We start from the raw sequence: 21,311 nt of genomic DNA on the forward strand, positions 1-21,311 counted from the left end.
CCTCTCTCTTAGCTACTTCTCCAGCATCATGTCAACCTGCATGTGTCTGTGTTTCCCATCATGAAGATGATGTATTAAATTTTTGAAACTGTCAGCAAGTTCCAATTAAATGTTTTCTTTTAGAAGAGTCTCCATGGTCATGGTGTCTCTTCACATTAATAGAACAATGACTAAGACATTTTTGAAGTAAAATGTATCCACCCCATTATTGAATTTGTGGGCTAAACTCAGTCTCTGAGGGTTAGTGGCATCCATCATAAGTTAGGTAATTGCACCAATATTTTAACTGTGTCAGCTTATGGAATGTCCAGTATTTGATAGGTGGAGGCAGGAGATCAGAAGTTCAAGGCCAGTCTTCTCATATACATAGGAAGCTTCACTGATGATGTTGATGATGATGACTACGACGACGATGATTCAATCGAAGAAGTTGCAGCTAGGCTTCCAGTCAGACAAGGATAAGAAAGGAATCAGCAATGTAACAAGTATTCGGAATGCTTTTTCACTTTCTAAGTGAAAGCCATGAAATACAAGAAGAAGGCCTCCATGGAATGTGGGTAAGAAGAGGAAAGCGTATGAGGTGGTAATGTTGAAAAACTAATGACTATTCAGCTAGGCCCAGCAATTGCTAAAATGTTGGCATGTTTATGAACCTACATGTAAGGAGTAAATCCCCTGAGATGTACCCTTTTCCCAGAGGGCCATCGACGAACTAGCAGTGCTGGGAGGAAAGCCTCAGGGTCATAGCTCAAGTCTAGAATGAGTGGTAAGTGATTTTGCCATACTTACACACACACACACACACACACACACACACACACACACACACACAGAGAGAGAGAGAGAGACAGAGAGAGAGAGAGAGAGAGAGAGAGACATAGACACACAGACACACACACACACAGACAGGCAGACAGACGCACAGACATACACACACACAGAGAGAGAGAGAGAGGCAGAGAGACAGAGAGAAAGAGACAGGCACACACACACACACACACACACACACACACACAGAGCCATTTACAACCCATTCCCAAATCTCTTTTCTAAGATGATTGACAAAGACACACTTGGGTGATCTAGACATCTGAATGTTGGGAAAGATCTGATTTTGTCTTTCTTTTTAAAAGATGTGTGTAATATATTTTATCTGTAGGAATGTTTGCCTGCATGCATTTATGAGCACCATGTGAGTGTCAGAGCTTGTAGGAGCCAGAAGAGGGCAGACGATCCCCTACAAGGGTTAAGGACAAGGTGAACAACCATTTGGGACCCTAACCCAGGTCCTCTGCAAGAGCAGCAAGCTCTCATAACCCTCCTCTCCTCTAAGTCAGCACAGTGTAGAAATAAGATAGAGATCAAACTAGATGAGAAGAGGAAATGCCTCTGCGTTATGAGCAGGAAAGAGAAAGCACAGTAGGAAGATGAGCCTAGAAGAAAGGCAGAGCGAACACAAAAGGCAGCTAATTGTTATTTAGCCAGAGCAGACCGTGTCAGGGAACGTAACAGGTGCAGCTAGTTGTCAGCTTACAAATGTTTTGTCATCCAATGACATTTCCTCAGAAGGAGTTCCAGTGTATGTAGACTTCAGTTTCTTCATCTTTAAGGTAGTGGGGTAGGATGACCAATGCCCTATTTAGTTGAGTATCTCTACTAACACAAAATCCTCAGGCAGGCCTTTAATGTTGCATCTGACAGGAGAAAAAAAGCAAATAAACAAACTGCAATATACTCATTTCCGGTAAGTGATTTAGAGACAGTTATTAACTTTCCCTCAAGCCAAAAATTACATGTTCGGATATCAAAGGGAAGAATTGTTTGCATCATTTTTTCACTTAAATCTCCTATCTAAGTGAGCAGAGCCCTGCCTCTTTACTTCTAATGGGGTGGGAGTCATTTCTCCGTGTCAGCAAGAGCCTTTCTCTGTCACAAGAGCATAAGAACTGCTTCTCTTTGGCGCCTGCGTCTTGTTGAGGTGGTTCACCTAAACAGCGTATGGTTTTTCCATTCATTACGAATGCATCTTGGCCTTGAGAACACTCCCCTGGTCTTTATGATTCCAGAGTCACTGATGATTTGATTTGAATGTAGGCTTTCCCCTGGAGGTGGCTTTCCCTCAGGACTGTTTTAGGCACTCACTGAAAGACCTTTCTAGAACTTCTTTCTGCCTGGAACACAAGGTAGGCTCTCCCCATTCCTGTTGACTTCTTCACAATCAGAATTACTCAGCGGCAACTTAGAACAATAGGTGGGAACCAGCTTCTACATTTTTCCCTAATTGCCTCACAGCAAATATCTCTGAAAGACAATGTGTATAGTAGACAAGCAGTGTCCTAAGAGATCTTCAGAGGTAGCTAAGGCAGGATACATGGATCCAGAAGGCCTTCTCTGGCTTACCATGCATGTTGTCACACAAGTTAATCAAAGGCTTTGGAAGAGTAATTTAGTAGAAGTAAAACTGAGGAAATGAGCCTTTTGGAAGATCTTTAATCTCATGGTGAACAGCCAGCACATGTTACCTATTGTTTACCACACTGACTTTCTCCCTGCCATTCCTAACTAAAATCCATCCTTTTATTTCTAACACTGTACTGCTAACCACCCTCATTTGATCAGTATGACATACGCAAGTGTTGAAGTAGCACACTGCACCCCACTAACATTACGCTAATATCACATGCTAATAAAACAATAATTAAATTACTTACAAATAATATTTATAATTTATAATTCCTCATACATTGATAATTAATTAATTAGCAATTAATTCAAAGGATAGATTGTCTCTTTTCCCTCTAAGCAGGACCCAGATGATGAGTTCTTTTATCTATTTTCAGGCCCCAGGTTTTGTCTTCAAGACCCCATGCTCCTGCTTCTTGGTGGCCATTTTAAAATGTACTCTCTGTCCCATTCAGAGTACTACGGAAGTATTTGCATAGGAACGCTTAGGTAAAACATCCCTTTCATCCTTATTGGGGGTGGTGAGCTGCTGAGTTGCTGTCTCTAATTAGTAAAACGCAACCATGATTTATATTATTCCTCTTTACAATAAAACAAAAGGAGGTTGGTCAGCTTTTGAAACTGATATTTAGTTGTTAACATAAAAAAATTTTGTCAGACAACAACAACAACAACAACATATTCTCTCACAGCCAAGCACATATTCCTGGGCCAGTATCCTCTGCGGCAGAGGATGTAGTTCAGTGACAGAGTGTTTATCTCTAGGTAAAATGCACAAAGCCCTGGGTTTGATCTCAAGCCAAGGAGGGAAAAATCCTCTCTGGTAACAAGCTTGAACCTCCAAGTAAAATTTTCTGCAGTTGAAAACATTCAAAGTGCTTTATGATTACGGTATAACCTGTTGGTAGGAACTTCATTTTCTTTATTGCAGAGGCGCCCACACAGATTCCTTCGCTGTGTTTATATAAAAAATGTTCCCTCAGGTTCCCAGCCATCTCTTCTCTATCTTTCTCTGTGAAACAAGAAGAGAGATCAGTCCTAGTGGGTAATGGAACGTGGGCGAAGCGGGAAGGGAAGCGGCTTAGGATAGGGCAGAATTCTTTCCGTGGAGCCGGATGCCCATACTGGGCATCTCAGCAAACTCTTGTGCTCCCTCCACCCCTGCTGAGATGATGCACTGGGAAAACACGCGCTCTCCCCTGGATGCCTCTCTGTTGGTTTATAGCTGGGAAAACGTTGCCGCGGGTCTAAAATATCTGCCCAAACAGACAGCCTAGCTCTGATGAAGGCTTTCTCACAGGCTCTCAGCTCCCCGCGGGCGCTCCCCGCCCTCCGCTGCCAGAACCTTGGGGATGTGCCTAGACCCGGCGCAGAGCACGTCCCAGCCAACTGAGAGCAGAACAAACCCCTGGCCAACAGCCAAGAGGCTCCCTCTCAGCCACCGCCCCCCGCCAGCGCCTTTCCCCCTCTATACAATACAAGATCTTCCTTCCTCAGTTCTCTTAAATCACAGCCCAGGGAAACCTCCTCAGAGCCTGCAGCCAGCCACGCGCCAGCATGTCTGGGGGTAAATACGTAGACTCCGAGGTAGGCTTGGGTGAGGGCGCGCCGGCTCCAAAGTGCCTGCTTTTGCTATCTCGCACTCCAAATGCTCGGGCTGCTTTCCTAGCCCCAGCCCTCTCTCCACCTTCACAGCACTCGAGCTGGTACCGCGGAGGAATGGGCTGGGTGGGGAGGTGAAAAGCTAGGAATGCCTTAGGGCTTCCTTTTGGAGAGGGGACCAAAGGAGCCAACGGAGAAAAGAAGAACCCCCGGGTACTGTTTTATGAGTCTGAGTCTGCCAGACTTAGAGAAGTTTTCCAGATGACACTGTTCGCGAGACCCCCCTGCGGCGGTCCAGCCCCTACCTACTAAGAGGCTTAGAGCTGGTGGGGTGTGTGTGTGTGTGTGTGTGTGTGTGTGTGTGTGTGTGTGTGTGTGTGTGTGTGTTCGGGTAAAGGAGATTCATTTGCCCGCAGTCCTGAGGACAGCCCCCCGCAGGAGCCTAAAGTGGCTGGCATGGGCGGCGCCGTGCGTGTATAGCACTTAGCGAAGTTCTCGAGAACTTCAATAATTCTGCCCCTGAGAGGCCCGGAGGAGGTCCGAGGTGGGGGAGCCTCTTTCCTCACGAGTACCACCGCCATTGTCAACTACTTCTTGGTACTCTGGTGGACTGAATGTGGCGACCTGGGTTCCCCAATATGACTACGGTTCAGCCTGGAGTAGACAGCCTGGGGGTGATCTAAGTAAGGGTGGGTGAGGGAGTCCTTCAGGTGACATTTCGTTCTGGGGCATGGGGGCGGGGTGAGGGGTCTTGGTACATGCCTCTGTTTAAAGAAGTGTGTTAGATTGTGACCCACTTATTCACCCCCACGGCCTAAGGAACACCGTGGAGCACGGGGTGGAGTGGGGAGGTAAAAAGGGTAGGGGCTGCAGCAGGTGCAAGGGAGAAGCACTGAGGGACAGAGAAGATAGGATCATTAAGTCTGTCAGCAGGGTCCAGAGGGATCTTGATAATGTTGGAAGGGATCGTAGGACGGGGTTAACGGTTCAGAGAGGGACAGAGGAGCAGGTGAGGTTGAGGGACACGGGTGGCCTGGTGGAGAGAAGGAATACAGAGGAGGCGGAAAGCGAATCCCAACCCCTGGCCTAGGGAGCTACAGTCGGGAGTCGCGAGGAGTAGGAGGGCGCATGGGGCTTCGCCCTGACCCCTGGCGGCGGCGCGGGAGGCAGGCGCTCCCCGCCTGGTACCGAGGGGTGTGGTGTCCTCCGCTCCGTCCTCTTAAAAAGCTTGCAGCGTTGGAGTTTTCTGTGTGCAAAGCCTTTCTCCTGGGAGGTTGAAGCTAGCAAAAGTTGGAGCTCCAGGCTCCCCCCACCAACAGCCAGGCTGACTCTTGACTCTTGTTTTTCTTTCTGAACTCTTCTTCCCACCGCTGTTGCCGCCCTCCCCTGGCTTGGCCGGTTGCCCTCACAGGGACATCTCTACACTGTTCCCATCCGGGAACAGGGCAACATCTACAAGCCCAACAACAAGGCCATGGCAGACGAGGTGAATGAGAAGCAAGTGTACGACGCGCACACCAAGGAGATTGATCTGGTCAACCGCGACCCCAAGCATCTCAACGACGACGTGGTCAAGGTAAACACTGGTTGCTGTTTGCGTCCCTCAATGTAGTCTCCTAAGCTTTGGCAGACTGGCACTGTCTTTTGAGCTTAGCAGTGTGTGAGCCCCTGCGGGTCCAGTGTCAGAAATGTCGCATCTGCCAGCCTCCTCCTGCTGGCTAGTTCAGTAGGAATTTAGCCAGTTGTTGTGGGGGGGTGGGGAGTCCATAGACCCCCAGCCCCACACATGCACATTATTTCGGAACGGACGATGATTATGGTCCATTGGAAGGTTAAAGTCCAGTTACAGGTCTTTTATTTGTGGGTGAAACAATTGTGTGAGACTTTAGGTGAATATTAGGACGCAGAATGAGCATATCCCTTCAGCTAAATAATCTAAATGATTAGCCTAAAAATAGTAAATGAGTGGAAATGCTTCCAACCGTTAACATATGCAGATATATGTACAACTTTTGTATGCAGTGTGTGTGTGTGTGTGTGTGTGTGTGTGTGTTTAACTCTAAAAACATAGCACACGTGCATGGGCAAGCCAATTTACCAAACTGAAAATCATTTCCACCTCTTGACTTCTGGATCCCTCTAGTTAAATGTGTGCATCTGTGGTGAAAGCCAAGGTCAGCCTGCCCTGGGCTAAGAGAACACAGGCTGGTGTTCCATTTTACATTTTCAAGATGTACTTGCTGGGATTTAAAATACATTACTTTCCTGAGATGTTGACCCATGTAGACCTGACACAGTGGTCTGACTTTCATTATCAGTTCGTTATTCAACTTTGACCCTTTCAACAATTCTGGCTCAAGGAATTTCTTGTCTGAATCCGACTGGGTTGAGAAATCCTGGACTTGAGCTGTCCTTGGCAGAGGGTTTCCTCTGAGTGGCCTGGAGGGCCAAGGAAAATCCTAGCTTCGGGGGTTCCAGTGGGAAGGTGCTGTCCTGCCCAGCCCCTAATTCACCACTGAGGAGTGATGCGGCTTCCACCCACAGTCTCCTATCTAAGGATGGGAGGAGCTCCAATAGAGTTTCACCTTCATGAATAATATATTTCAGAAAGAGAAATAGTTTTCATCTACAACTGCAGGGAAAGTGTACCTGTCAAAATTGACTCTCTTGCTTTTCTGGGAGAGGGAAAGGAAAATTGGACCATTTTCTCCTGGCCACATTGTGGAATATTTAAACCCAGCAATGAAAAGGCACCTCATAAATTGGAAGTTAAGATTGCTAAAAAATCCGTTTATTAGCCACACTTCCTTAAAGGGGAAAGAGCAGCTTGCTTTTCCCCCTTCTTGTGCCGTGTTGGCTCCCTTCGATGCAGCCTCCCTGTTGTTGCAATGTGGATTCCCAGGAGCCAGCCAGCCTCCGGGGATGAGTCAGAAAGGCCAGCAGTGTGGATGTGGGTCTCCACACAGAGCATGACTAAGTGGAGAAATAAGGCCCCACTGGGAAAAGAAACTTCGACACAGGTGGAAAAAAGGCATAACGGGCTGGGAGGGGATGCCAGGTTACAGACTATCATGTCAAGCGTGACTGTGGGGATCCTCAAATTAGAGAAATCAGAGGAGCTACAGCAATACCTGCCTGCTTGCTCACAGAACTAGGAGCATATCCAGAAAGTTAGGCAGACAAGAACAATTCAACCTTGAGAAAAGAGTCTGGCAGGATTTAGGGAGATGTCCTGCCCAGGAGAATATCTTCTGAAAACACTTGTTTTGCAGAGAGAGACCCAGGCTACCCTTGCTCATTAGGCTCCTCCCCTCACCCCACAGTGCTAGCTAGAAAATTTCCATCTTAGAAATCTCTGCTGGACAGTGTCTGGCTAGTGTGTCCCCTCCTCACCGATACTTTTGTATCCAGCTGAAAAACACAACTAAACAAACCCTCTATGTAGAGAAGAAATGAGGCCCAGGTTTAGAGTGAAAAGAAGAGCATCGTTCATCGTCTAAATCCTTTCTGTCCTAAGCGTCAAGTGTGGAGGCATGGAAAGGCTCCACAGCCTGTGTGCTCTACACTTGCACTTCAGTAACAGAGTGTGGTCACCCAGCCCTCAGGCAACAACCATGTCAATTTAAACACAGAATCGATTGCCAATATAACCGTTGTCATATAGGGACTTGCCACTCCACATAACGGTTTATCTACATATATACAAAATGTTATTATTTGAATGTCTTTTTGAACTTCTTTTACTCAGGTAGTTAAACCTTGGATTCTTCCTCTGACATTTCTAATGTTCATCTATTTACTTATTACTTTTATTCAAAAGTAAAAAAATGCATTAAAATATAAGATTTTTATTCATTACCATTCAACTTATTACATTTTTGCAATGTGTTAGGCTGGATTCTTGCTATTTAATTCTTAAATATAAACCTGGCAGATAAAAGTATTACTGTTAATAAGACAAAAACCAGTATGTACATATTATTAAAATCTTAATCTTGAACACACACTCAGCCACAATGGGTCGTTTAGTTTTGCCTTGACTACCAGGACACATGCTTAATTCTTTATTAGCACAGTTTATTTACTCTCTCCCACATGTGTCTTTGTTCTCTCTTCTCTCTCTCTCTCTCTCTCTCTCTCTCTCTCTCTCTCTCTCGGCATACAGTAATATGAAGCTCCATTGTAAACGCATATTCATTTTAGAAACAGACTAAATATATGCTATAATAAGTCAAAGTAAGTAGAACCGAGTATTGCAGAATAAAAATGTTCTTAAGAAGTGATTGTCACTGGTACTGTCAGGAAGATTTACAGGAAGAGCAGCAGGTGGGTAGAAGATTCATTAAAAATACTTTAATCTAGAGGGTCTGAGAAGCATCCAATCTGACCCGGGTAAGAGAGCACAGTCTGAGTGCAAGGAGGGCAGGAAGATGCAAGGAAGGACACAAGAGTGTCTCACACAGATACCCTTAAAAATATTTTTGTACAGATATATTTACATATTATATTTTGAGACTATTCTCTTCCATACCTTCTTACCCTCTATCTTCTTACCCCTCCCTTCCCCATTGTCTTCCTTGTTCCCGTGAACACTTCTACATTCTTACTTTAATTTAAAGTTTGATTAGAATTTTTAGTTTTTGAGATTATAATTAGATTCCCCTCCCATTTCCCTTTCCTCCTCCCAGCCCCTCCCATTGTAACCTTGGCTTTTTCTCAGATTCCTGGCTGTTTCTTCTTTAAATGCACTTGCATATATATGTGCACATATATTTCTAAATATATTAATATAGCTTGCTCATTCTATATAGTGCTATTCGTCTGTGTATGTTCTCAGGGATGACCATTTGGTATCAGATGACTAACTGGTGTGCTTTTACCTGGGAGAGACTGTTTCTCCCACTCTCGGCATTCCTCAGCTGCCTACAGTTTTTGTCAAGGTTGAGGCCTTGTGAGCATTCCCTATGCCTTAGCATATCTGTTGATGTCATCCTTGCTGGGGTCTTGTTTAGGCAGCCATGTTGGTGAGGCTTCGTGTGTGTTGTGACGCTGACATTTCCAGAAGACAGTGTCACAGCAAACTCTCTGTTCCTCTGACTCTTCTCATCTTTCCACCCCCTCTTCCACAACAACCCCTTAGTATTAGGTGCAGTTGTACCGTACAAGTTTTAATATCTCACTTTGATTGGAATCTAAGGGTTCGTGTAGCAGAGTGGAAGACAGTAAAAATGAAATGAGAGATTATCACCAAGCAGCAGAGTCCTGAATCTCATACTCAATTTAAGATTGTAGGTTCCCAAGCCAGCAGTGGGAATTTGTTTCATAATTGAATTATGGAATTGATATGAGATGCTGGGGTTTTGGAAAAGACTGGGGTGAAAGCACAACCATGATGTAGCCGTGCTGGCTAAGCATGAAAGGGCTGAAATACAAGTAGTCTACAAATTCAACCTGATTCTTCAATTTTCGAGGCTACGAAAATAAAACAAATTCAGTAGGAACTGTTCTTCAAAAATTTGAATCTTGACCTTTTCCTACTCTAGTGACATGTAGCACAATGGTCTCTTGTGATGCTGGGCGGTAGCAGTAAGCCACAGCTCCCAGTTGACCACACAATCACAAGGAGAAACAGCCACCAGCACTACAGTGTACCACGTGGCTGATCTATGGTATTCAGTAGGTCACGTCCGTTAAATGCACCTTTGACTTGAAATATTTTCAACTTATAATGGACTTAATCCTGCAGCCCCACAGGATTGTGAGGAACATGATCCAGATGTGATATGAAATGAATGGTACATACACTAAGGACAGAATCATCAAAGCACAAAGCAGCATAAGTTATGGAAACATAATGGTTAGCAACCTAACTTCTACTTCCCCCTTTAGACATTAATGAAAATTAAGGGTTAATGAAATCTAAAAATTTTTCCATAGTTTCAAAAGGTGCTCGAGACAGATATTTTGAAATGTACCACTAAAGAAGAATAGACAAGATTACACGATTTTGTCACAGATTATTGTCATGGGGAAGAAATGGGTTTAGTGATCATCTTGGGATTAGCACTGAGACCAATCAGAACATCTGGGAAAAGGTCTTTGGTCAAAAGTAAAAGTATTTGCTTGCAACTTTCTCTCCTAAAACATGAACATAGTTACATACGTATAATCTTGGTTTTCATTAATCACGGAGCAAAGGCATGTGTGTGGAACAATATCAGTGAGGTTTTCTCATGCCTCTATGATCCTTTCATGTGAGAAAAAGTCTAGAAGAAGTTGTGGTTAATGTCAAATAAGGATTACCTATAAAATTAAGCCACTTTAGTGTACATATAATCAAAGCATGTTTCCAATACCATGGTGGCAACCTTTTCTGTTGGAGTTGATAGGCATTTACTTGTTTGTTCATTTAAGGTGCTTCTTAAGATGGTAGTTAATATTCTGCCACATCTGAAATCATACCTAGAATACAGGATGTCCAGTTTATAAAGCTTGCATTGTTGATGGCAAGTTTTTATATATTGCTGAGCAAAGTAAGATACTACAATGGGAGACATTATTTATTCCTAAGCATATGATTGATTTTAAGCCAACAAATATATATACCTATGTAATATTTTATATTTATATATTAATGTATAATATATACTATATTATATGTATTATGTATGTTACACATATTATATTTTAAATGTTTCTTTAAAAGTTGCTTTTCTTCTTATATCCATCTCCTTACTAAGGTCAAAACACAGTGAGGAGTTGTTTGTCTAAACTCTGACTTTAACAGAATAAAAATCTATATTTCTTATTATGACAGTATATCCTATATATCCTTGAATTATGAAGAGCCCACAATGTGGGATATTTTTCCATTAGCAGCAGTGCAGGCCTCATTTTCTAGAGGGTTGAGTTATGAACAGCTGCAGTAGGGAACAGGATCGAAAGGGTCCAGAAATTTCAAAAGCCACCTGCTTATGCCTCCTGTCCACTCAAGTGTATACAATGGCAGGTACTTTCTAGGTCTTCTTAGTTTGCCCTACTTTGAAACAGCAGTTCTCTATGATTGAATTCCAAGATAGAGCTGATTACTAAAGAGAGGGACCTGTGTCCACTGACCTGTGGGACTCTGGATGCTTCTATGACACTCTATTTGCAGTAGGGAGAATGAATGCCTATATGTCTTGGCATAGTTTATGCCAAGATGCATGGACCCTTTTTTCTGCTCTGGAGAACTTGCATGGATATGCATACATGTATTCATATATTCAGGAATTGTTTGCATGTGATGTGCATTGTATATAAGATGGTATATGCATTTATATAAAGCTTCTATGATGTCAATGAAATATCTTTGCAAGGATATATTGCTTTGGAAGATATATATATATGTTTTTGAAAATAATGTGGTAGAAGAGCTCCCCTTTCTTACAAAGTGGCCTAATATAGAGGAATTCAGAGATGTCCTGGCGTAGTGGAAAGACTGCCATGCTAATAAAATATTTTTAAATGATATCCTTTTTGAACTCTATAAAATTATGATTGAATTGCAGGAAACATTGCAGTTAATATTTAATCTCCTCTCTTCATACATTGGCTTTCCATTTTTTTTGTATTGAACATTCAAAATCTGTACTCTTTAAAAAAATGGACAGTTTCTCTCCAAACCGAAGAGGTTTCACAGATTTAGTTAAGGCATCAGAGTGTCACTAGAGGAAATCTTAAAAAATATAGATGTTTGGCCTACGCAGGTCTGTTAATTTGGAATATATAGATGGAAGGCCTGGGCATCGACATTTTCAGAACTTCACATGATCATTCCTCAACTTGATTGATTCTAAACACGAAGATGGGTTTAGAAATAGTTCTGCCCAAGTGGGCTTAGAGGTACATACTCTTTCTTCTACCCTATGAGAACAGATTGGTCATGTGTTAGAGATGTTTGTTTGTTTGTTTGTTTTGTTTGTTTTGTTTGTTTTGTTTTTCACATTTTTCCATGACAGCACATTATTTGAGGGTCTGGACATCTTAAAGCAGAGAATTTTGAAATGGCACAGAGTACTCCCAAGTTACCCTTGCTCAATGGCTTTCGATCTTTGGAGGTCATTTGAGTTTAGAGCCAACTGGAATCCCAAAGCCCCAGGGTAACCGGAGTGGGGCAACCATAAGTTCTTTGTGGCCCTACCTCAGATAACACTGCTCAGTCTTGAGTAACCAGGATTTTTTTTAACCTTGAGCAACTATTAATAGTGCTCCCCATTTCATACCCCCAAGTGCCTCAATTTGGAAGAGAAAGCATAAAAATGCATTGGCCATCATTTGTTACTGCTTCTTATGCCTGAGACACACTAGACATCTCTCTACTCCCTTACCTAATGGATGAAACATTTTCACATTGAGGTGTGCCCTGCCTCCCTCCTCCCCACTTTCTAGGGTCAGGCCTTCCCTGTCTTTCATCATAACCAGCAAGCTGCCCCATCATCTGGATGAACAGTTTCTAAACTCAATCTACCCTGTGTAACCCATCGAATTCTTTCCACGCATCACAGGGTTAAATGAACTGACATTGCTCCATCACATATTTTGTCAATGACTCAATCAAAAGATTAAAATGTTTAAAATCACTTAACTATTTTTCAGTTAGTCCAGGAAACATAAACCAGCATACTTTCACATGAACCATTGTTTAGGGAGGGGGAAATGTTTTTTTGAATTCTGTCTTAAAGGAAATCTGCATGATCCATGTACTGGGCGAGTACCAAGGGATTTAGCCAATAGAACAGAGTTTCACCTGCAGAGACTACATATTTCCTGCCTCTCACGGAAACTGTGCTGATGGTTCAGATAGAAAATACATCTTGATTTCTTTATTGAGCCTCACAAAGATGTCTCTTGGTGGTCATTACTTCATGGAAAGGGAAGTACATGTTCTTAAAGATACAAGCATGTTTCCTCTTAACCATTGTTGCCTGCTCTGGTAATTAAAACCTAGGCATTTTTAACTTTGAGGAGATACATAGGTTTCAGTGGAGTATATCCAAGAGTAATGTAAAAGTTAAAAGTTTAAAGCTGTATTAAGTATACAGTCCAGTTCCAAGCCCAGGAACAACATCATAATATAGCTAGAGATTGACAGATTCAACCCTAGATGTTTGCATCTAGAGATTATACTGGGTTATATAGGGTGCAGATATCAAACACAGGTACATTTTCCTCTTTACTGTGAATCATTTAAGTCACTGAGAATGAATAGTGAAAAACAAGGTGACTGAAGGCAAACAAACAAAAAATGTAAATGTCCCTGGATGGCCCACGTGTTCTGTGCTAGGCTGGGTTGCATACACCCCAGCTCCAACTTCACCCACATTTACTTCTCCTTGTAAAGAGCTGTCAGGCATTACCTGAGTAGCTGAGTCACAGCACCCATCTGCCAGGCTGTAGGCCAGGGTCATGCACAAAGCTAATTCTAAGGAAGAGTGTATAACTAAAGGGCAGGCAACAATCTGGCACAAAGTAGAGAGTTCTTGGCAGTCTACAAAGTCAAGTGCATGTTTGCACAGAAAGGATTCCCACCAAGAGTAGCCAGGGAGGTGAAGGTGCCTGGTGTCAGCAGCAATTTGGTGTAGCCAGAGCCACGTAAAACCAGCCAGTTCAGCAGGGCCATCTTCCCTCAGCGACTGTATTTGTATCTTTGTAGGTGTCAGTGATCCACAAAGGGCCTTGGGGGCACAGTCACCTGATGGTACATGCCCTTTCAAAGACTGGTTATAAGCACCCTAGTGTGGAGTAAGAGTCTCCCCCCAGTCTTCCCTATAGCTCAGCTCAAAGATGTTTATTTGACTTTCTCGTCCAGTGGTCCTGTGAGATCCATATTGTTGCTACCACCACCATTACACAGGTTGCTCAGAATTGTGCAAATAGAAATTAGGTTTGTCAGGTAAGAATAAGAACATGGAACTCAAAAGTGTAGGCTCCTAATCACTGTTATCTCATACCCCTTTATAACAGGTCCCACTCAGTAGTGTTATGAAACTGCTGAAATAAGTGATGGCAGCCTCCCGTGAGCACACAGGGATCTCGATGTGGTCTTCTGCCTTGGGGGTAGCAGGCATGTATATCATTGTCGGACCTGACTCCAGAGGTTCCCAAGGTGGTAGAGGGCACTAAGTTGCAAAGACCAGAGGGAGGAGCACAAACTCCTGGGGCATCTCAGTGAGAGGAAGCAGAAGCAAAGGCGTTGACTGAAGAAAGTGTAAAGAGCAGGGATCACCCAGGCTGCTGAGAAGAGCACCTGGGGTGGGGCTGCCTCTGCTGGATGTGAAGGGTGGGGTAAACATGAGAGAAGAGCGAGGCAGGCCCCAACACGTACAAAACAATGTTTCTGAACATTCTCAGTTTGCCTACTCAGTCTGTGTAGACATACGTGCCAGGGAGCCATACATTGTGGAAACAGGAAGCTATGAAGAATAACCTAAGTTAGATGCGGGTGGGAGAGAGGCCCATTGAGTTCTGCAGGGAGTTTCTCTGAGACTTCCTCCCTGTGCATGCCATATTTGTTCTCAGAAACAAATGCCAGAAACAAAGACAGACTTAACTAGTGCATTTTTCCAAGGCAGCATTAATCCCTTAGAGCGTCTAGAAGGTTGCATCAGTCAGGCCCCACTGTTTGCCTTCCCAAGATTGTTAGCAGTGGCATATGGCTGGAAGTGGGCACTCCAGGATATGTCAAGGCAAGGGACTACATTTGTTATGGTCATCCCTGATTATTTTTGTTAATTTGACAGAGACTCTTTTCTTGTTTGTTTCTCAAAGAGCCAGGGTTTTTTATTTGTTTGGTTTGGGGTTTTGTTTTTGTTGGGGAGGGAAGTGAGGGTTGGAGAGGGCATCACTGAAAATGGTTACAACCAACCTCCCAGATTATTTTTGGATAAACCCCTTCCATTTCTGTAGTTAAATAGTATGAGAATGAGTTGTTCCCATAAAACATGCTCAAGCAATACTTAGGAAAACCAACTCCCCACAGGACCCAGAGAACCTGGAGTCCCAGAACACCAGGACCCTGTTACAGAGCTCCAGGCCTCCAGCAGTAGCAGCCTCAGATGCTCAGGCCTCATGAGCATCAGCAAAGTCTGCTCTTTAGTGGCTGTGTGCTCACGGCTGGAGACTTTATAGCTTTTCATCTCACTGTTCACTAAGAGAGGAGTGGGCTCCTTTTTTTTTTTTAAGAAGACTCTTCTCTCTCCCTCCCCCACCTCTCCTCTCCCCTCTCTCTCCCCCTCCTCTTCCCCTCCCCCCTCCTTCTCCCTCCACCCAACTCTAACTCTCTCTCTCTCTCTCTCTCTCTCTCTCTCTCTCTCTCTCTCTCTCTCTCCTAAACCCTCACCTATAGTTGCCCAAAACTTCCAGGTAGACCCCGGAGCCCAGCACTGAGTCAGCCACAAGGGGCTAAATTGAACCAACGCCAATGACTCAACTTCCTTAGCTAATTACATTTTTGGTTGTTTTGTTTTGTTTTCATGAAAACACAGTTGAATGGCATTGTCACCTGGCTTCCTTTGTGCCTTTTATCTACACTGAATACAGTTTGAAACCTTGCAAGAAAACAAACATCTGAAAAAGTAATAAAAAGGTCCCCCAAAAAAATCAGTCTATCAAGAGAAGAAAAATGTCTTCTACCTGTATACGTGCTTATACACACACATATCTGCAAGTATTTGCAATACTTGCGTGTATTCTAACAAATATTTTTCAATGTTATTTTAAAAATTCTTTTAACTCCAGTATTAGATGAACACAAATGTAACTACATCTTCCTTAGGCCTTCTTGTGTTGACCTCCTGGGGCTCCACAGATCAAGGCTAAGCCCCAACATATCCCAGGCACATTCCCAGGATGCCATTCGCTGCCATTTGGCTTCCCCATTTCTTCCTTCACATTCGCTTTATCACTTTGAGATAGTAAATTAAAAAAAAAAACTAACTAACTAACTATCACACACACACACACACACACACACACACACACACACACACAGAAAAGGCAGAACATAGAACTCTGGGGTCAGCTGTTACTGCTTCATTACTGGTGTCTATGCCACATGCACTGAAAGATGGGCTTTTATCTCAGATATTTGACCCAATCTTGCTCCCTGTATAATATGTCTCTAAGAATCAGCAGCAACAGGATGTGTGTAAAATATCTGCACTACATCAGTTAAAAGTATATAGGAAGAATAAGAGCCATCAAGAAAGTGTGTCGAAGTGTAATGAGAACGGTAGATATGTGACTTTGTACCAAACATGCAAGCCAAAAATCACAATCTTGGCACATAGGATGCTCTGTCAGAGACTGGAGTGGACAAGTTCAAAGGACTTCCACCTCACAGATAACACCAGTTAGGATGACCTTCTTGACATCTGTGATAAAAATAAAACCAAGATGTTTTTGATATATTACAGGTAGCCTGTAAAAATACTGAAAAGTACAAAGCACAATTGTGTGAAAGGATTAGAAATAAAATACATAATGACAAGCAGATAATTAAACATAAAAATAACATTTTTGTCATTTTTTTCAAGGAAATGTGATGTGCAAAGCTGATATACCTTTTGAGCATATTAGACTAGAACTCTCTGCCATATTGTTCCCAGCACCCTTGGGACCAAGACCTTTTTGGACACTAGTATAAACATGCCCTTAATGGATGAAGACAAAGTCCCTTGAGCGATGGGAGACACAAACTAACTCTGTCAGTTGTTCCAGAACATTGAACATCTCCATAATTAAATGACGTTTCAAAGCAAGCATGATTTGATATCTTAAAAAGAACGCCACCTCCAAGACTCTTTTCCTTACTATGTTACACACTGCTAGGGCATGGGCTCCTATTTTGATCTTGAAAGGGTGTTTTCTGGGGAAACCTTAGAGGAGAGCAAAAGGCAGGTGTTCAGGAGGAAAGAGAAAACCCCAGTGGAGAGAGGCTGTTCGGACGGAATGGCATTTTGGGAAAGACCATAGAATGACAGCTAACTTTGCTTATTATCTTACAAGGAGACTTACAAGAGAAATAGTATCCAGACATGGCCATCATTCAAGAAAAGATAAGGAAGTAGAGAATGCTTCCAAGTAATAGCAGTGGTTAATCGCAGGAATGTGTCACAAGAAGTGGCTTCCTGATAGTTGTGTGTGTGTGTGTGTGTGTGTGTGTGTGTGTGTGTGTGTGTCCTTACTTATCCATTCAACTTCTCAAATCTTTCTCCATTGCTCTACAATTACAGCATGGTGTATAACAGCACACACACACACACACACACACACACACACACACACACACACACGCTATCGTAGGCATATATGAACAACTTTATCTATTTCAGCAGAATGCCTGATTTGCTTTGAGTAAAGAATTGGTGTAGCTTTGCTTTAGTTGGCGATGGAGAACACCCAAAAGTGAAACACTGGAAAATGCATGCATTGTAGTGACCAAAAGGTCAGCATGAAACATTATCTGTATGGCAAACCCGCCCTCCACTCCCTCCTACACAGCACATATTCACAGTGCTTGTGGCTTGTATAAACCCCATTGTGATGGAGCCTTGAGATGTAACCTCATGAAAGGGTGTGGCTTGCACGGAGAGGTTCTTCACCTGATCTCGGATCATCTGGAGAGCATTTTAAAACACTGCTGCATGTTGATATGTAGAAAATCTGGTGCACTTATTCTGTGGTAGGGCCCAGGCTCCATGGACTCTTACTTTATAGCTCCTAGATGCAGCTGATACAGTCAGGATTAAGTTCAGACTGGTTTAAACTCTCAGAACTTATTAATAAAAAATGCACCACAGTAAAGATTTTCATAAGCATAAAGATATTAAGGTAAATATTGCTTTACTAGCTTCTTACTGGTGGTGGGCAGGAGGGTCTTAGCCATCTTACTGAAATACAATGTTTTCTGCTGTAGCAGCTGTATGAGATTTACTTTGCCTGCAGAGTGGAGTTTCTGTCACTTAAAAAATCCAGCTATGGGCTACCTCCATTCTTTTGGATTACACTTGTCTATTCTTCCACAAGATCACAGCCTGTTGTTCAGAGCACCAAAATGCTATGTCCAGCCCGTTTACTTAACTGCATTGGAGTTTACAACTCACATTCTTTTTTTCTCCTAAAAGTGTTGTGAAATTCCTGCAGTGTCAGTAGTCATGGGGAGCTTCAGAGACTCCAAACCAGGCAGGTACCTCTAAGTTCTCCACTGTCTTACAGAGAAGAGACTCCAAGTCATTGACAGACATTCCTCAGAGCACATGGGAAAACTTATTCCCAAGGTAAATTTTAATTGCAGTCCTCTTTTGGACACACATCTCTAATGTTCCTTTGGGCCTTGGCTAAGTCCTATCTACTTCCTGTGTCTATAATAATCAAAACTTAGAACTAGAAAATTCCTAAGTCTCTTTTATTTTTAACAATTTATAATTCAAGTAGACCAACATTTACACAATAGAAGCCCAAAAGTACAGCTGACAGAGAAAGAATGTTGGAAGACTTCTCATTGATAAATAGTATATGTTTGTTTGCTTGTTTGTTTGTTTGTTTGTTTGTTTCCTGAGTGCTAGGATAAAAAGCTTGTGCCACCATTCCCAGCTAATAATCAATAGCATTTTTATTATGCACTTCCTAAATTTTTCCAACTTGCTTCCTTGCACTTAATACTGCATCCATGGTGCTTAATTAAATCATCTTGAAGACAGAGCTCACGGGTGGCCTGCTAAACCCATGTGTTCCACAATACACATTGGGTTCTGAAGACACTCTAGATCCGAGGTCATTTCACTTTCTGGTCGCCACTCTATAGTTTGCATGCTTCTCTTTTATTGCACTCGTCTCCGAATTGGTTGCTTGGGTTTCAAAATGAACCAGCATTCCATTCCCAAGTTGGCTCCAAACCTTCAAGATTTCTTTTTCCTCATTTGTAGCTAGCCAGCTCATCTAAATTCATGAAGCAGAGAGGGTATAATTGTACCTTCAGTTAGAGCAGTGTCTAATGGGCCTAGTCGAATAGAAAATTCATGGACTTTATGAAGCCAACAGTTGTCAAATTCACCTAGTTCCTGTGGCCCCATTTCTGGAGTTCATTTAAGGCCCATCTGTGAGCAATAGGATCGGATGACTAAGAGGCAAAGAAAAGGCAGCCTTACTTTGAGTCATATTTTCCTGTCAGGGAGTTGTAAAGTTTGTTTCTCTCCAACTGACATAAAGTTTAGCATTTAAAGGCCCACAATATTTTAATCCCATCACTTAGCACCCCAGCTGTGTGACTCCGAAGGTAAACATGGAGTCTCTGGAGTTCTAGACCAACTGATCCGTCCTAGGGGACTCACAAGCAAAGCTACACCAAGACCTGTAGGTCTGAATCCAAAGTTTCATAATACACAGAACTAAATAAGCCCTCCTCCTTGCCATTACTCAGACTATGTTCATACTTTCACCAAAATTATCCCTGGATTGAAAAACATGACTATTATCAGTGAAATCAGTTTCTAAACCGAGAGCCAGATAAATAACACACTCAGAACTGTCTCTTAAAGGGGATTCCTTCAGCACAGTGACTGCTGTAAGGAAGAGGAGCTACAATGTACAGATGCCTGTTTCAACAGCTGGAATGAGCATGGCACCCATAGGCTCATGTATTTAAATATTTGTTTCCATGTTAGTGGAACAATTCAAGAGGAATTAAGCAGCAAGTCCTTGTTGGAGGGAGGGAGTCATTGGGGCTGGGCTTGAGCTTTCAAAGCCCATGCTAGGCCTACTCCCTCTCTCTCTTCCTGCGTGCCTGCGTGCGCTTGTGCGTGCGTGTGCTTGTGCGTGCGTGCGCCCATGCGTGCATGTGTGTGTGTGTGTGTGTGTGTGTTCTACCCTCAGATCAGGTTGCAAGCTCAGCTGATGCTCCTGAGCTGTGCCTGCCTGATACCATGCTCTCCCCATCCCCATGATGGTCATGGACTAACGGCAGAAATCATAAGCAAGTCACCAATCAGCTGCTTTGTTTTATCGGTTCCCTTGGTCATGGTGTTCCATTAGAGCAATAGAAGAGAAGTTAAGATAGCTGATTTCACCAATCAACTGATTTATGGTCTACCATATCTCAGAAATATAGAGTCTGCTAGCAGAAACCATAATCACACAAACACAAACACACACAGACAAACAGACACACACACACACACACACACACAGTAAAGAGTGATCACCTAGGTGGAGGGAAAGGTTCAAGTAAGAAACCAGCGTAAGGCTAGGATGAAACCTTTGAGGCGGGATAAGACACAGAGAAGTAGTTGGCTGAGAGTGATGAGAGAAACAAGCCAAGCATCCCTCAGGCTCTGTAGCAGGAATGGGCCTGGGCCTGGTAGACATTTATCCTTCTTTTCTCCAGATTCTAGAAGCTTGTGATCTGGAATGAGGAGGAAGAATGCCTTCCTCTCTTACCTAGAAGTAAATGAGTCCATCCCAGAACACCGCCCTCCCTTGCAGTGAGTCTGCAAGACCAAAACTCACATCTATTTACACTGCCCCCCTTCAGTGACACAGGGCCAGCCCTTTGACCCTGACCTGCCTTCCATTCCTCATTTATTCCATTCTCGAAAAGTAAATGCTTCCCCAACGTTAAATGGATAAATAAATGGCTCCAGAAGGCCACAGCAGAGCAAACATCCCTGAGATAAACAGACAGCATTCCAGACTATAGATCATATCACATCAGATTACGACCTTCTAGGGCGGGATTCTCAACCAGGTGCAATTTTGCTTCCCTTCCAAGAGGACATCTGGGAATGTCTAGAGACAGTGTTACTTGTCACAATTTGGAGGATGTTACTGGCATCTAGAGAGTAGACTTTAAGGACACTGATAATCATACTATGCTGCACTTCCAACAATAATGGCTCATCTAGACCTAAATACCAATCTGCCAATTATATCCATGTGGAAAACCCATTGTAAAGGTCATGGGTTCTTAGGTAAAGTGTTAGTTCTGTACAATGAACTGTGATTCTCCTGGCAAGGACACTTGTATGTATCTTTTCCCCTGTTTGTCAAGTAGTGTTCAGGCCTACAGAGATTTATTTAAATCATTTTCTATTTGTTTAATAAACAGACTAAAAGCACTGGAGGGAAATATTCCTGCAGTGAGGTAAAAATTAATGCTCTTCATAACGCTCCGGTGACTGAGCTGAGTGGTAGGAAGCAACATCTGATGT

At 43.0% G+C, this 21,311-nt stretch overlaps 1 protein-coding gene across 3 annotated transcripts in view; it reads left to right on the top strand.

Annotated features, from left to right (window-relative positions):
- The first annotated feature begins 3,865 nt into the window (after positions 1-3,865).
- Positions 3,866-21,311, top strand: part of Cav1 (caveolin 1) — a 33,079-nt gene continuing 15,633 nt past the window's right edge. Inside the window, exons 1-2 of one of the 3 annotated variants that reach the window (NM_031556.3) lie at positions 3,866-4,050; positions 5,477-5,641. In NM_031556.3, coding sequence (NP_113744.2) covers positions 4,021-4,050; positions 5,477-5,641 — 195 coding nt within the window. In that variant the 5' untranslated portion in view covers positions 3,866-4,020. Of the gene's footprint in view, positions 4,051-4,595; positions 4,749-5,299; positions 5,642-21,311 lie in introns of those variants that run through there. The other 2 variants (XM_006236130.4, NM_133651.2) reach the window with 2 other exon arrangements.

Source organism: Rattus norvegicus, chromosome 4 (assembly GCF_036323735.1).
Source record: "Rattus norvegicus strain BN/NHsdMcwi chromosome 4, GRCr8, whole genome shotgun sequence".
NCBI classification, from domain to species: Eukaryota; Metazoa; Chordata; class Mammalia; order Rodentia; family Muridae; genus Rattus; species Rattus norvegicus.